General features: G+C 43.8%; 1 protein-coding gene across 2 annotated transcripts in view; it reads left to right on the top strand.

The window, feature by feature from the left end:
- CDH3 (cadherin 3) overlaps positions 1 to 17233 on the top strand; it is a 113678-nt gene that overhangs the window by 45885 nt on the left and 50560 nt on the right. For both annotated transcript variants that reach the window (XM_078438922.2, XM_078438923.2), the window contains 2 exons: positions 6908 to 7185; positions 8668 to 8877. In XM_078438922.2, the coding sequence (XP_078295048.2) occupies positions 8869 to 8877 (9 nt within the window). In that variant the 5' untranslated portion in view covers positions 6908 to 7185; positions 8668 to 8868. The remainder of the gene's footprint in view (positions 1 to 6907; positions 7186 to 8667; positions 8878 to 17233) is intronic.

Here is a 17233-nt window from a genome sequence, read left to right on the forward strand (position 1 = left end):
CAAATCCCCCAGCACTGGTTTGTGAGAGGAGAGTGTATTAGTTAGGCTTTTTTTTGGACAGGCAGAGATGACCCTGCAGGATTGATGGTTTATTGCTGTCCCTTGGCTAGGACAGCCAGCAGGCAGCATGGAGAACTGAGATCCACCTCAGCATTGCCAGGAGACATCCTGAGCACAGCCGCTGCCCTGCTTTCTTATCTGGCGTTTGTGCTTCTTGGGGGAGCCAGTGAAGCTGCTCCTTGTCTTTTCAGCCACATGCAGTTTTGAGAGGATCTCAGCCCACTACCTCTGCTGCTGTGTTGTGTCTCATCACTCACCGCTTGGGCCAGGGCTGACTGAACTTAGAGTGGACAACAGATCCGGGAGAGTTGGGACAGTAACTCTCAGGCTGGCCTGAGCCAGTCAGGCTCCCAGTCCGGAAAGGAAAGGAAAGGAGAGGAGAGGAGAGGAGAGGGGAGGGGAGGGGAGGGAAGGGGAAGGGGAAGGGGAAGGGGAAGGGGAAGGGGAAGGGGAAGGGGAAGGGGAAGGGGAAGGGGAAGGAGTAGGGGAAGGGGAAGGAGTAGGGGAAGAAGGGAAGGGGAAGGAGTAGGGGAAGAAGGGGAAGGGGAAGGGAAGGACTAGGGAGGGTGGGCCTCCCCAGCGGCGCCTGGGTGCCTCAGTCAGTTAAGCCAATGAATCTTGATTTTGGCTCAGGTCATGATCTCACAGTTCATGGGTTCAAGCCCCATGTGGGGCTCTGCTCTGGCAGCATCAAGCCTGGTTGGGATTCTCCCTCTCTCCCTCTCTCTCTCCCTTTCTCTCTGCCCCTCCCTTGTGCTCTCTGTCTCTCTCAAAATAATAAGCTTAAAAGAAAATGTTAACCCAAAGTGCAGCTTCATTGAAAGGAAGTTTCAGGCATTACCTGCTGGTGGGAAATTAGCTGGTGTGAAAGTGGGGAGCAGAAAGCAAAGAACCTAAGAGTGTCCCTAAGATGTGTTTGTATCAGGAGAGAGAAAAGGAGGAAAGAGAGCAGCTTGGGATGGGCTGATCTAACCTAGCAGCTGGATCATTCATTCAGCAAGTATCTGTTAAACATCTAACAGTGCCAGGCCTGTTCCAGACTTTGGAAAAAATTACTCAAAAATCTCAGCCCTCCTTGTGCTGATTTGGCAAGGGTGGGGACGGCAGTGTAAGAGGATGCGAGAACGATGATCATAAGAAAAGGTAAATTATATTACATTAGAAAGTGAGAAGTGCACAGGGCGCCTGCGTGGTTCAGTTCGTTAAGCATCTGACTCCCGATCTCAGCTCAGGTCTCGACCTTAGGATTGTGAATTCACGCTCCTCTTTGGGCTCTGTGCTGGCTGTGAAGCCTACTTAAAAAATAAAATTAAAAAACCCACAAAACATATGCCCACATTAGAACCTGTGTATAAATATTCATAGCAGCATTATTATTAATAGTCGACAAGTAGAAACAACCCTAATGTCCACCAAATGATGAATGGAAAAAGAAAATGGGGTATATCCATACATTGGAATGTTACTTGAAAATAAAAAGAAATAAAATACTGGTACATGCTACAAACATATACCATATCTTTGAAAACATTATTTAATGTGAAAGAAACCGGTCAGTAAAGACCACATATTGTACAATTCCATTTAGATGAAATATCCAGAAAAGACGAGGCTGTCGAGACAGGAAGCAGATTGGTAGTGAGGAGTCTGGGAGGAAATGAGGACTACTAAGGGGCACAGAGCTTCTTTTTAGGGGTGATGAAAATACTCTAAGATTGATTATGGTGATGGCTGTTCAAGTCTGTGAATGTACAAAAAATCCTGAATTGTGCACTTTCAATTGGGGAACTGTATGGTAGGTTAGTTACATCACAAATAAAGCTGTTATTTCTTAAAGGCTTGAAAGAAAAGCACACAGCACAATTTCCCTAAGGGGGCCGTTACTGCAGAACACCTCATGTGAGCGTGGGTCACAGCCTGACATTGAGACCAAGCCGACCACAAACGACTCCAGCCAATCACACTTGGCGATGCCTGGTCACGCTCTGGTCACACGGAGCTGTTGGTACTTAACATCGATCATGGGAGCTCGGGCTGACAGAGCTGATTACACATAGCACATATAGCAGTGGCTAAGGGCACAGACTCTGCGATGACACAAACCTAATTTTGAACCGTGGCTCTCTGATGACCACTGGCAAGTTAACCTCTCTCAGTCTCAGTTTCCTCATGTGTACATGAGAGATGATAATACCTGCTCCACAGGGAGGTTAAGGGGATTAAAGGAAACTCTACTGTAGAACAGTTAGCACAGTGCTTACAACACAGAATAAACTTTACAGACAAGGACAGAGAATTTGAATTCTGTTGCTTAAAGACCAAAGTAGTGACTTTGGAAGGCTGCTACCTGCTCGGCACCTGGCTTTTATCTGGCTCCTCTGTGGCAAATACGCACACAGCCTAAAGCACTGGGCTCTGCCCTAGAGCCTCTTGGCCACCTCCACCACATCACTAATGAGCAAACCTGAGCTTCTGGAAGCTTCTAGAAGAACATTCCAACTAAGAAACTGGAGCTTTTGATGTAGATCCAGAACATGAAACAACATGGACCCTCAAAGCATGAGCTGAGACAGGGAGCTATAAAAGAAACTCAGAATAGGAAATAATTGCAATTGGTTACCCCAGGAATGCAGAGGCATTTCAACAACAGAAAATCTATGTAATGTAATACATGCACCTCACTGTATGGTTAAAGGAGAAAAATGTGATCATCTCAATAACTGCAGGAAAAAGTAGGTAATAAAATTCAATATTCATTTATGATTAAACATTAGTAAACCAGAGTTAAAGAGAAAGTCCTGTTCCTGACACATACGTATCAAACAACATACATAATGGTGAAACAATAAAACTATTCCCAGACTAGGAACAAGGCAAGGATGCTGGGTATTATTCTTACTATTTGATATTGTAATAGTAGCCAGCTGATTTTCAACAACCATCTCCAAACTACCCAACAGGGAAAGAATATTGTCTTTTCAGCAAATGGTAGTGGATATCCAAAGGAATGAAGCTGGACTCTTACCTTATACCATATATAAGAATGAACTAGGGGCGCCTGGGTGACTCAGTCGGTTAAGCGGCCGACTTCGGCTCAGGTCATGATCTCGCGGTCCGTGGGTTCAAGCCCCGCGTCCGGCTCTGTGCTGACAGCTCAGAGCCTGGAGCCTGCTTCAGATGCTGTGTCTCCCTCTTTCTCTGACCCTCCCCTGTTCATGCTCTCTCTCTCTCTCTCTGTCTCAAAAATAAATAAATGTTAAAAAAATTAAAAAAAAAAAGAATGAACTAGAAATGGATTAAAGACCTACATGTAAGAGCTAAAACTGTAAAACTTTTAGAAGAAAATATAAGTACACATTTTCATAACCTGGGATTAGGCAATGATTTCTTAGATATGACACTAAAAGCACGAGCAACCAAAGAAAAAATAGATAAATCAAAACAAATACTTGTGTGTTTTATTTTTTTTTTTAATGCTTATGTATTTATTTCGAGAGAAAGAGAGCACATGTGGGGGAGGGGCACAGAGAGAGAATCCCAAGGAAGTCCCATGCTCAGCCCTGAGCCTGATGCAGGGCTCGACCCCACAATCCCGAGATGGTGACCTGAGCAAATATCAAGAATTGGATGCTCAACTGACTGAGCACCCAGGTGCTCCAAAACTTGTGTGGTTTTTTTCTTTTCAGTTTTTTTTTTTTTTTTAAGGTTTATTTATTTTTGAGAAAGAGAGAGACAGAACACGAGCAGGGGAGGAGCAGAGAGAGAGAGGGAGACACAGAATATGAAACAGGCTCCAGACTCTGAGCTGTATGCACAAAGACTGACGCGGGGCTCGAACTCACCAACGGTGAGATCATGACCTGAGCCGAAGTTGGACGCTCAACCAACTGAGCCACCCACGTATCCCAAAACTTGTGTTTTTTAAAGGACACTATTGAGAAAGTGGAAAGACAACCCACAGAATGGGAAAAAATATTTGGACATCATATATTTGATTAGGGTCTATTAACGAATATATAAAGAACTCTTACAATTCAACAATAAAAAATTTTAAAAATGGACAAAGGAGAGGTGCCTCAGTGGCTCAGTTGGTTAAGCGTTTGACTTGGCGCAGGTCATTATCTCACGGTTCATGGGTTCAAGCCTCACGTCGGGCTCTGTGCTGACAACTCAGAGCCTGAAGCTTGCTTCGGATTCTGTGTCTCCCTCTCTCTCTCTGCCCCTCCACTGCTTGCACTCTGTCTCTCTCTGTCTCTCAAAAATAAATAAATGACAGGGCGCCTGGGTGGCTTAGTCAGTTAAGTGTCTGACTTCGGTTCAGGTCATGATTTCACTGCTCATGAGTTCCAGCCCCACATCAGGCTCTGGGCCAACAGCTCAGAGCCTGGAGCCCATTTCGGATTCTGTGTCTTCCTCTCTCTTTCTCTGCACCTCTCCCGTTAATACTCTCTCTCTCTCTCTCGAAAATAAATAAACATTAAAAAAATCATTAAAAAATAAATGTTAAAAACTTTTTTAAAAACAAAAATGGACAAAGTATTGAAGGTGTCTGGCTGGCTCAGTCAGAAGAGCACATGACTCTTGATCTTGGGGTCGTGAGGTTGAGCCAGCCAGGTGACCCGTAGCTATAATTTTTTTTTTAATGAAAAATAACAAATGTTGGCAAAGACATGGAGGAAAACTTCAGAAACATTCAGAAACTTCATGAATTGCTGGGAGAAATGTAAAATGGGACAGCCGCTATGGAAACCAGTTTCGCAGTTCCCCAAAAAGTTATACATAGAGTTACCACACAACCCAACAGTTCTACTCTGAGATATATATCCAAGAGAATTGCAAATGTGTTTTTGTACAAAAGCTTGTGCATGAATGTTCATAGAAGCATTATTCAGAAGTAGAAACAACGTGGATGTCCATCAACTGGTGAATGGATAAACAAAATGTGGTTAGTCAGTAAATGGACTAGTATTCAGCCGTAGAAAGGAATGAAGTACTGATTCATGCTACAATGCAGATGAACCTTGAGAACATTATGCTAAGTTTAAGAAGCCAGATATGAGACCATATATTGCATGATTCCATTTATATGAAATGTCCAGAATAGTTAAATCTAAAGGTGCTTTCCAAAGGCTGAGGATGAGGGGGAATGGAAATTTCCTACCAATGAGTTAGGAATTTATTTTGGGGTTAATAAAAATGTTCCAGAATTAGATAACAGTGATGGTTGTACAGCCTAAAAACTCTTGAATTCACCAGTTTAAAATGGTGAGTTTTATGGTATGTGAATTATATCTCAATAAAAACAACTATGAAGTTAGAAAATCCAGTTCCAGAAATTCTAGTTCTTGGTACACTTTAGGGACACACACACTCCCCATGCACCAGGGGTATATATAAGGATGTTTACTTTAGTAGATTCAAGGTGACCACAAATTCTTTGCTTTCCCTCCCATCAAAGGTGGGTCTATTTTCCCACTTTTTGAATCTGAGCTGGTCTTTTGACTTTCTTTCTCTTTCTCTTTCTTTCTTCTTTTCTTTCTTCCTTCCTTTCTTTCTTCTTTTAATGTTTATTTATTTTTGAGAGAGAGAAACAGAGTGCAAGCAGAGGAGGGGCAGAGAGAGAGAGAGAGAGAGAGAGAGAGAGAGAATCTGAAACAAGCTCCAGGCTTTGAGCTGTCAGCACAGAGCCTGACGAGGGGCCCGAACTTGGGAACAGTGAGATCATGACCTGAGCTGAAGGTGGGCGCTCAGCTGACTGAGCCACCCAGGCACCCCTGTGACTTTCCTAAACCAATATTGCTGAGACCTTGGAGCTTCTGCTGTCACTTTCTTAGAACATTGCCACCATTTTCTGAAGAAGTCCAGCTGGAAAGAGACAGCCAGAAATCCCAGCTGAGGCTCCAGACATGTCATTGAGGCCACCATAAGCCAATCAGTCAAGCTGCCAGTTAACCGCAGCTTGTTTCAGTTAACCACAGCCACTAAGTGAGTCCAGGTGAGATCAGAAGAATTATCTTGTCATCCCACAGTATCATGAGAAATAACAAACTATTATTGTTTTAAGCCACTACATTTTGGGGATGGTTTGTTACCCAGCAATAGCTGATTGATACAATACTGGGACAACTTGCCTGAAAGATCAAAACTTGGGAAGCAACCCAAGTGCCGGCTGGATGATGTAGTGGTTAAGAACCTAACTTTGGCTCCAGACTTGGGCCCCAAATCATACCCTGACAACTTACCAGCTGTGTGATGATGAGAAATTTGATTTATGCCTATGCCCTCCTAGGTCCTTGTGAGAATTAAAGGGGTTAATATGCAGAGAGGACTTGGAAACGTTTCTGGGAGAGAGGAATGCTATTAAGTGTTGGCTATTGGTATTACATGGCCACCAACAAAATGTGGTCCATGTATGTGCTGGAGGTGATAAAGGAGTAAATTCATGTATATCAACTTGGACAATTCTTACAAATATGTGACTTATTGGGAAAAGTAAGTTGTCGGGCTATTACAATTATGTAAAACTATTTTTTAGATTCAGGGAGGAGCACATAAACCATTTCAGAGTGTTTGCATCTTTGGAGGTAAAGATGGGAATGAATTTCTAAGTAGAAATCAAGTATTTTTACCTTAATCACGATATTCTGGTTGCACATTTTGGACACAAAGGACACTGGTTACATCATTTTGGAAGCAAACTAAAGCTAAAACTCTAACATTTGTTCATTTGGTTTGGTGGGAATGTTTTTTTTCTTCCTTGTCCTTTACTTCCACCCCTCTCCAACCCCCCAAATTCCTGTAACTAATTTAATTACAATTGTTTTGAATTCTTTCTTCCTGCATGCAGCTTGGGGATCTGGCCTTCTCCAGTCAGCCCTGACACCTGTCTTGTCACAGGCAGGCTCAGCCAGTGGGCACAGCACCTGGTACTGCTCTCCAGGGCCCCCCAGCTTGGGCCCACCCATGCCCGCAGGTGGCTGTATTATTGCCGAAGTTTCAGATCTCACTCTTTGATCCTCAACGTGCTTGAAGAGTATCAACTCATTAGCTTCACTGTCTGAAAATAAGGGCTTTCCCCATCCTCCACTGCAAGGGGTCCTGACACCCTCCTACAATCAGCTGCAGGTAAACCTTAGGGAGGGGTGTTTGTACAAAAGATGTCTGGGAAAGGGGGAACACAACAGACACACACGCCAGAGGCGATTTCCTTCCGTGGCAGATGCCAAATGAAGGACTTTATCAGGCTCTTTAAATTTTTAAAGACTTGTTGGTGATGTTTTGTCTTGCTGTCCCTGTTTCAACGAGGAGGGCACAAAAATGGGTTCTGGTGTCCTTAACTACTGTGTGTGAGGGTGTGAGAGCAAAGACCGCTGCAGAGGGCTATAAAATACAGATTAGTAGGTGAGGGAGAGGCTTGGAATCAGGAGACCTGCTCCTGGATTCTTCTGTTTGGACACTTCTTTCTTGTCAGTCCAGGGTTTTATATCCACAGGGAGATCCTGATGTTCTTTTTGGTTTTCCTTGATAAGTTGCATCATTTTGGAAGCAAACTAAAGCTAAAACTCTAACATTTGTTCATTTGGTTTGGTGGGAATGTTAGACATTCTGGAAAATTGGAGTTTGGATAAGACTGGTTGTTTTTGTTCTTTTAGGATTTTATTTTTAAGTAATCTCTGCACCCAACATCAGGCTCGAACTTACAACCCCAAGATCAAGAGTTGCACACTCAACCAAATGAGCCAGCCAGGTGTCCTGGATAAGACTCGTATTTAACTCACAAATAACACACGCTCTCTGTAGAAAACTAATAGGAAAAAAAAAACAAAACACACAAAACATAGATAAGCCAAAAAGGAAGAAAGAGAGAGAGCACCTAGTATGTACTAGCACTGTGCTAGGAGCTAGCGATATCATGGGGAGCAAACTGTAAATCCCATGAAGACACACACCTTGTCTGTTATGTTTCGAGGTTGGCACTGGCCTGCTTGCTGGGAAATTGTAGAGCTTGAGCTGGGTGCTGGTTACACTGGTATATACATTTGTAAAAAGTATTCAAGCTTCACATTTAAGATTTGCACACTCAACTAAGTGTAAGTTATTTCTCAATAAAATAAAATGTTCTAAGAAGTATTTCTCAGAGTATAGGCCTACCATTAGGTGGTTTTAAATCACATAGGCCACCCCCTGCCCCTCCAAAATTCCTTTTAATTCTCTTTCAGTCCTTGAAGGAGAAAGTTTCACTTTGATGTCCGTATGTCTTCAACATCTAACACTTAGTGATTTCCCTTTTTAAACAGAGCTGATCCTAGGCTCGGCCCCCAGCAGGCAATAATCTCCAGCTGGAACCTAGTGACATTGTTTTATTTTTATTGAACTGATTCACTATTTATGGCAAGTGGTGTTGGTTTCCCATTTGATGTAGTAATGTTGCTTTTTTTTTAAGTAAATATTTCCAGCAAATTTAAATTAAAAGTGAGTTGATTTTAATACTAATTTTACATATAGAGTACTCCTGGGATATGGATGGGGCAAAAACAAAAATGATTCCTTTTCTTTTTTTTTTTAACAATTTTTTATTTTTTATTTTTTATTTTTTTTTAATTTTAGAAAGAGAGAGAGCAGGAGTCAGGGGAGAGGGGCAGAGGGAGAGAGAGAGAGAATCGATGTTGAGTGTGGAGCCCAATGTGGAGCTTGAATTCATGACCCTGGGATGGTAACCTGAACCAAAATCAAAAGTCAGATGCTCAAGTGACTGAGACACCCAGGCACCCCCAAAGACTATTCTTCAATGACTGAAGTTTGGAGAACATGGTTCTAGTAAATTTGAGCTAGAAAAACAAACTGTCACTTGGCTGCACATACACACCTGCAGCTACACTCTCTGTTGAAGGAAACTTGAAAAGAATTGTCCATACATTTTTCCTCACCTCTAATTTACTCTTCTGTCTAATCCAGTATTGTTACTGGGTTGACTTCTTGCTAAAACTATGCTCCCAACAAACTCGAGCAGCCAAATTCAATGGACATATCTCTGACCACATCTTTCAAGCTCCCAGCAACTTTGACCCAACTGATCACTTCCTCTTTTCTGAAACCCTTTCATTTGTGGACTTCAATCTTATGGTTGGTTTTCCTTTTACCTCTCTTAGTCCCTCCTTCCCTGCCCAGTCTTCAAATGTCACAGGGCAACAGGGCTAATCCAATGCATCTAAGTGTTGACTGTTCGGAGATACCCATGTTGGTATATCCAACCCTGCCCATAGCCCATGGTGAACTTGACATCTGCATCTGGCTAGCTCCAACTTCACAATCCAGATGTAACTTGATTCCTCCTGCACTTGATTTTGTCTCCATAAATAGCACCATCTCCTCTTTTCCTTCATCCTCAAAATCAATCTATCATCAAGTCTTGTCAATTTCACCCCAAAGCTCTATCTGGAATCTGACCACTCTACTTCATCTTGTCTTGTGGCCCCAGGCAAGCTCATCATCTCTTGTCTGGACCCAGCACCAGCCTTCTCTCTTGTCCTTCATTCATTCCTCCTGCCCCCAGTTCATTTTCACACAGCAGCCGGAAGGATTGCTACAAAATATAAATCAGGCAATATTCCTCCTCTGCTTAAAATTTTTCAGTGATTTTCTTTTATTCTGGAATAAAAGACTACTCTCTGTGGCTACAGAGCCCTGTATGATCTGGCGCACACCTGTTTCTCTGCCGTTACCTCATCTGTCTCTCTGATTCATTCTGCTTCGGCCACACTGACTTCTCTGTTCCTGGTTTGTAGAAGTTGCTTACCTCAGGACCTTGGCACATGCCTGTTCCTTCTGCCTGGAATACTTTCTCCCAACTTTTCCATGACTGACTCCTTCTCAGCCTTCAGGTCTTAGCTTCAGTGTTGCTTCCTCAGAGCATCTGCCCTGACCATTTTGTCAATAAATTGGCTTCCCTAGAGATTTTCTTGTTACTTTATCTCCACCTTAGCACTTTCAGTAGTCTCTAATTATCTTGTTTGTTAACTTCTCTACTTTTTTTCTTATAAACTCCTTGAAAGGACCTTGTTTATTTGATTTACTGCTGCATCCTCAATGCCCCAAATAGCACCTGACACATGGTAGGCCCTCAATAAGTATTTCTTGAATGTAATAAATGGAGAGGTAGGTGGGGACTAGACCAGGCAGAACCCTGACAGAGCATAGTGCAGAGGCCTTTAGGAATTTTAATCAGATAAAGTGATCAGTTTGTTTGTTTGTTTGTTTATGTTTTATGTTTTATTTGTTTATTCATTTAGGAAGTTTTATTTTAAAACGTTTCTTTATTTTGAGAAAGAGAGAGAGTGCAAGCAGGGGAGGGCAGAGAGAGAGGGAGAGAGAGAGAGAGAGAGAGAGAGAGAGAGAGAGAGAGAGAATCCCAAGCGGGCTCCATGCAGTCAGCGCAGAGCCCGACGCGGAGCTCAAACTCACAAACCATGAGATCATGACCTGAGCCAAAATCAAAAGTCAGACATTCAACCTACTGAGCCCCCCAGGCGCCCCTATTTAGGCAGTTTTAAGTGATCAGTCTGACATGAGTGGGGAAAACAGGTAGGAGGGGAATTAAGGAAGGCTACTGCAGTCGTCCAGGAGAGAGATGGTAGAATAAGATGCACAAAGCGTTTAGCATTTGATGATATGGACAAAGGGGGAGTTACTATTACCAATAAAGCAGGCAAGCAAGGGCTGCCTGAACTGACTAAGGAAAGTGCTGAGTTCAGAGAGAGAGAGAGATTTGTGTATCCTCTGGAATTTTTGAGCCCCCAATCTCCTCCTCTGGTGAAAGGCTAGAATTTCTTCCCTTGTCAAGTTATTTGAACTGTATTCTGACAGTTTATTCTTCATTCATATGTGCGTCTTCCCACTTGTGTTTCTCCTCATCACCACTGGCTGGGAGGGAGAATTTCATAGAGAGAGCTTCTGACACTTCTCATTAGCTGTGTGACCTGGTTGGGCACCCAGTCTCTCCGAACTCAGTTTCATCTGTAAAATGAAGACTCTGATATCTATCCTGTCCATCGTGGGGATCAGGGAATAACTGTACCAAAAATATTTTCAAAATTCAAGAAAAAGTATTACTATTATTATTTCATTCAACAAATATTTATTAAGCATCTGCTAAGTGCCAGGCACTGCCGTTGGTGCTGGGAATATAGTAATGGTGTGCGGAGAGGAGACAAAAATCCAGCCCTTATGGGGTTGGTTATTATGAGGTCCATTTAGATTGTGGGCTTTTTGGATTTTGATCATCTTTTCAAAATTGTCTGATCGCCATGGGCTCCTGTTAAAAAGTATATATTCTTCACCCAACCAGAGTCTTGGTCAGAATAGGGAAGGTAGAATGCAGGATTAACTAACTCCCTGAAGTTGTTCAGAAAGGACTGAAAATAAGAGATTATGTGGATTAAAGTGCCTCCTTTTTTCTTTCCCAAACACTGATCAGCCAGTCAGAAATCCTGCGTACATGTCTGTTTATACACTGAATTTTCCAAAACAGTTCTTATAAGAAGTGGCTTCAGATGCCTCCTAGGGAAAGCAAGTCCAGACGTCAGAACCAGCCATGTGACCTTGAAGGAGAAGGCAGTGAAGATAGCAGAAACTGCTGCCCTTGGCGGTGTTTTTGTCTGCCAGAGAGCTTGCTGTGCAGCTGGGGCAGGCCACCTTCCTGATCTGGATCTAGGTGTCTTCATCACCAGAACAAGGTCAGGGTTTCCTGAATACCAGTTCATGGAGGCCTGCTGGGTTAGCAGCATCTGAATCACCTGGGGATCTTTTAAATATCCAGATTCCTGGGCCCCATGGACCAACGAGTCTGATTCAGTAGGTATAGGATGGCATCCATCATCTCCTCTATTTTTAATTTGCTTCCTGAGCAAATTTTTGATATGCATCCAGATTTGGGATGTTACTAGGGTAGATCAAACTCTTTGTGCCTCAGTTTTGTGATGTAAATGTGATCTGTAGACTGTAATCATTCCTCAGATGGTAGAATTGAGAAAGTTATCTTGCATAATACACTTAGGACACTGGCACGTATTCGTAAGTTTTCTTTTTTTTATGTTTATTATTTTTGAGAGAGAGAGAGACAGCACGCGAGCATGAGCGGAGCAGGGGCAGAGAAAGAGGGGGATAGAGGATCTGAAGTGGGCCCTGTGCTGACAGCAGAGAGCTCCATGCGGAGCTTGAACTCACAAACCTCAAGATCATGATCTGAGTCAAGTGCCCAACTGACTGAGCTACCCAGGTGCCCCAGCACTGTGTAAGTTTTAACTCTTCTATCAGTCAAGTTCCAATAGGGAAGGCAAAAAACACTGTGAGTCTTTAAAGCAAAGGGAACTTAATACAGAAGTGATGGAGAGGCTGAGAAGTCAAATAGAGGACAGTGATGTGACCTACAGATTAGGCAGCAAGAAATCATCCACCACTGAGCAGGAAGAAGAGAGGGAAACGGTGGTGTTACTGGAGCCCAGAGTCTGGCAGAACCTGGAACCACAGCAGGAGCTGGAGCTGTAGACAAGACACAGCCTTTGCCAAGACACTGCTGTAGGAGAAGAAATACCCTGGCCTTTCCATTGTCCCACCCTCTAGTCTCCCTCTAGTGCTTCCCACTGTCCGACCCCAGCAGGAAGTTATCTCTCAAGGGAGCCTGGGAAATGTAAATTGCAGGTCACCTGCCTCTTAGAGGAAGGATGAAGAATGGCTTGGAGGATAGATTATTATTATTATTTTATTGTTATTATTATTTTCCTTAAGGCCCTTTTTGGCCATACGCTTCTCAAAGTCTCTAGACCTTGGCCAACCACAAGTCTTCAGGGCTTTGTGAGTGCTTATCGATTAATTGATTCTGTGTGCTCGGTGTACACACATACATAAATGCTTGGCCTCTGATCTCTGGAAACTGACAGCTCAGACCTTGGCAAAACTTCACCAGTGCTGAAGGCAGCACAGCCCCTCCCAAGATTCAAGGAAAGGGAAGGCATATGGATCAAGTTTCTTGCTGGGGATCAGCTGTCTCAGCACCTTAAAGGATTCAGAAGTGATAGATGGAAGGAGTTGGCCAGTGACATTGCCAGACAAAAAGGAAGGTCTCAGAAAAATCAAGAACAAATATAAAGAAGTAAGACTATGGAATCGTTTGTTCAGAGCACTGGGCAGTGGAGGGGAGGGACAGGAAATAGGACCTCACCCAGTTTTAAGGCTACTTCCTAGAAAAGACTACAAAATACCCGCTTGTCTTTGGGACACATCCCCATAAATGTGCTGTGTGGGAGTGGAGATCTGGGAATTTTTGCTACCAAAAATGGGCAGGAAAGCTCTTTCTAAGTGTTTCTTGGAGGACCCAGAATTTAACCTTGAACCAGGGGCAAATATGTTTATTTTAAGAGGTTTTTAAGAGAAAGGATTGGATATTGTGGAATTCTTCCTAATATACCAAAGACCTGCTTCACAAATTCATTCTTCCAGCAAATATTGATGGATAGCAGCTTGGCAACTGGTTCAGGCAATGAATGCTGGAGTGAGGCAGAACTGGGTTGCACTGTGGCTCTGCCTCTGCCTTAGCTGTGTGGTCTTGGGCAAGGGACTTAACCCCAGTTTCCTTGTCTGTGAAAAGAGAATAATATGAACTACTATGTCAAGTTGTGAGGATTCGAATGAGTTCATGCATAAAAGTAATTAGTACAGAGTCTGTGTCCAGTGCGTGCTCAGGAAGTAGCAGTAGTTCATTTGATTATGACTTGTTTTATTTGTATGACACTTTGCAAAACATTTATCTCTGTATTAGCTCATTGGATCTCTCATCAGGAAGATCTTGTTGATTTCATCCATTCAATAAATACTTGAGTATTTTATGCTAGGCTGTTCTAGGCGCTGAATGTACAACAGTGAACAGCAGACAAAAATACTTTTCACGGGCATCTGGGTGGCTCAGTCGGTTAAACCTTCATTCATCTCTTGGTTTTGGTTCAGGTCATGATCTCATGGTTCATGAGTTCAGGCCTGACATCAGGCTCTGCACTGACAACGTGGAGTTTGCTCGGGATTCTCTCTCCCTCTGTCTCTCTGGCCTCTCCAGCTCTCTCTCTCCCCCCTCCCCCACCTCTCTCCCAAAATAAATAAATAAACTTAAAAAATTACCTATCTTTCACAGAGGATACACTCAATGAGGGGAGAGTGACAATAAATACAATTTAATAAGCACTTATGTTTATAATGTTCTAAAGTGCTTTACAAATAGTAAATCATAACCTATGAGGAAGGTATTATTATGCTTATCCCATTTTCTAGATGAGACTGCTGGAGCACAAGAGAGTTGATCAAGGGTCTCACGCTCTACCAACTGAGCCAGCCCGGAACCCCTAGAGAATACTGGAACACATGGGAGTTAGAATCACCTACCTAATCCCATAGGTCAGAAAAGCTGGATTCAGGATTCAAAGCCAGACAGTGGCTCTTGCCACTTACTCTTTTTTCTTTTTCTTTTTCTTTTCTTAGAGAGAGAGAGAGGGAGGGAGGAAGAGAGAACACAGGCAAGCGAGTACACAGGGGAGAGGGGGCAGAGGGAGAGAGAGAGAATCTTAAGTAGTTTCTACCCCCAGCACAGAGCCCAAGACACGGCTCGATTCCACAAACCATGAGATCATGTCTTGAGCCGAAATAAAGAGTCAGACACTTAACTGACTAAGCTACCCAGGCGCCCCTGGAGTCCTTGCTCTTAATCATTACTGTGTGTTGCCTCCAAAAAGAAAAAAAAAATTAATGTATGTACTAATAAATTAGTGTGTGATAAATGCTCTGAAAAAATAAAGCAGGGTGAAGGGCGAAAGAGGGTGATGGGAGAATGCTCTCTATGCATGATGGTCAGGGAAGCCATCTCACAGGAGCAACATCTGAGCAGAGGCCTGAAGGACTGAGGGAGAGAGGCAGGTGGACGTCTTTGGGAAGGGCGATCCAGCAGAGGGAAGCACAAGTCAAAGGCTGCAGGCAGGCCCGTGCTTGGTGTGTTCCCAGAACCGCAGGGAGGCAAGTGCTGGAAAAGCAGAGTGAGTACAAGATGAGTCAGGGAGTGAAAGACACCTCAGGCTGGAAGGATGCAATTGCCTTTCACTGAGATGGACAGATTGTGAGAGGAGCAGGTTTGTAGGGGAAGTCAGGAGTTCAGTTTGGGATAATTCTCACCATCACCCATCAAATAGGAACGACTAACTCCAGAGGGCTTTGAGGGATTAAATAACTCACCCCGGGTCACCCAGGCAGTCGTCTTTAAAGGCAAGGTTCAGACTCTGTCAACCTTAATTTCAATGCCACAGGCCTTTCCCGGGTTGGGTGGTGTGGGGGAATCTGGAGAAGTTATATTCTGATCCCTGACCCAAGGAGTTCCCAATGAGGGAGAAAAGGGGTGCTAGAGAGTGAGGTAGAAAGACAGAGGAAAGTAACAATGCCAGAGACTGCACACCACAGTAAGTAGCATGAGTTTATTATTTATTTATTTTGAGAGAGAGCGAGAGAGAGCAAGCACATGGGAGCATGCTTGGGGGAGGGGCAGAGGTACAGAGAAAGAGAGAGAGAGAGAGAGAGAGAGAGAGAGACAGAATCTTAAGCAGTCTCCATGCCCAGTGTGAGCTGACACAGGGCTGGATCTCAAGACCTGACTATGAGATCATGACTGCCAAAATCAAGTTGCATGCTTAATAGATTGAGCCACCCAGGTACCCCTACCAGGAGTTTAAATGCAGACAAGAAACTCAGGAAAAGTGTAATTCTTGTTTTTTTAATCAGAGAAAAGTTTACTTTTCTTATGTTCTTTTCTTCTCTCTCTCTCTCTCATTTTGTGTACTTCTTTTCGAAAAAGCAAAAAATGAAAGACTCCTGGCTCTGTGTACGTGGAGGGTGTCCTGGACAGTATAGACATTCTGACTGCTGAAGGCCATGCTCTGTCAGAGATGGGAAGGCCCCAGAGGCTCAGAATTCTACCCAGGCAGGTCTTTTTCTACAGACTGCCCCTAGAACTGATGCTTTCCCAACATGACAAATGTATATCCCCAGACAAGACCTCTCCCCCAGACCTGGTGTCTCCAACCACAGCCTCCTCAACATGCTACTACCAGGCATCTCTAAACATGCCCCAATTTGAAGTCCTGATCTTCCCCCAATTCCAAACTTGTTCCATCTGCAGTGGGATTCCAAGAAGCCCACCCTGAGATGGATTCATGTGCCTGGATGACTTACTAAGGAAGCGATCCCAAGAGGAGTAGGTAAAGGAGTGGGAGAAACAGGACAAAAAAGGCCTTTAGCGGGGCATCTGGCTTGCTCAGTCAGAAGAGCATGTGACTGTTGATCTCAGGGTCGTGTGTTGGAGCCCCATGTTGGGTGTAAGATTATGAAAAAAATAAATTTAAAAAAGAAGGAGAAGGAGGGGAAGGAGAAGAAGAAGAGGAAGGAGATGGATAAAGAGAAGAAGGAGAAGAAGAAGAAGGAGAGGAGGAGGATCAGGAGGAGGAGGAAGAGGAGAAGAAGAAAAAGAAGAAGGAGGACGGGGAGGCAAGAAGCTGAACAGGGGTGTGATTTCAGACCAAGTCCCCAGAGAGTAGCTTCAGCCTGATCCCACAGAAGAATGCTAGATATAAGTTACTCTGAATTTGTCAGGCTGGGGGAAAGGGACCTGGGCTTCCATATTCCTGTACCAGTTGGTTATTGGCTAAGAGTTGGGGAAGTGAGCTCCTAGGCACTTCCTTACAAGAGCAAAGGAACCCCAGTAGCAGACGGGCAGGTCTCTGAAGAGGGTCACATGTGCAGGCTGCTAGAAGCATCAGCACACACAAGCCAAGAAAGGGGAGCTCAGAAACCATCAAAGGGATCCCAGGGAGGATCTGAGTGGTACCCTCGCCGTGTCTACTACACATACCTTCCCAAACTCAAAAAATGGTGTTGCCATCCTGCTGGTTGCTCAGGCCTCAAACCCTGGAGTCATCCTTGACCTACTCTTTCTATCACACCCATATCCAATCCTTTAGCCAATCTTGTTGTTGGCAATATCTTTATTAAAAAAAAGAATTTTTGGGGCGCCTGGGTGGCGCAGTCGGTTAAGCGTCCGACTTCAGCCAGGTCACGATCTCGCGGTCCGTGAGTTCGAGCCCCGCGTCAG

Source organism: Panthera onca, chromosome E2 (genome assembly GCF_046562875.1).
Source record: "Panthera onca isolate mPanOnc1 chromosome E2, mPanOnc1 haplotype 2, whole genome shotgun sequence".
Taxonomy (NCBI): Eukaryota; Metazoa; Chordata; class Mammalia; order Carnivora; family Felidae; genus Panthera; species Panthera onca.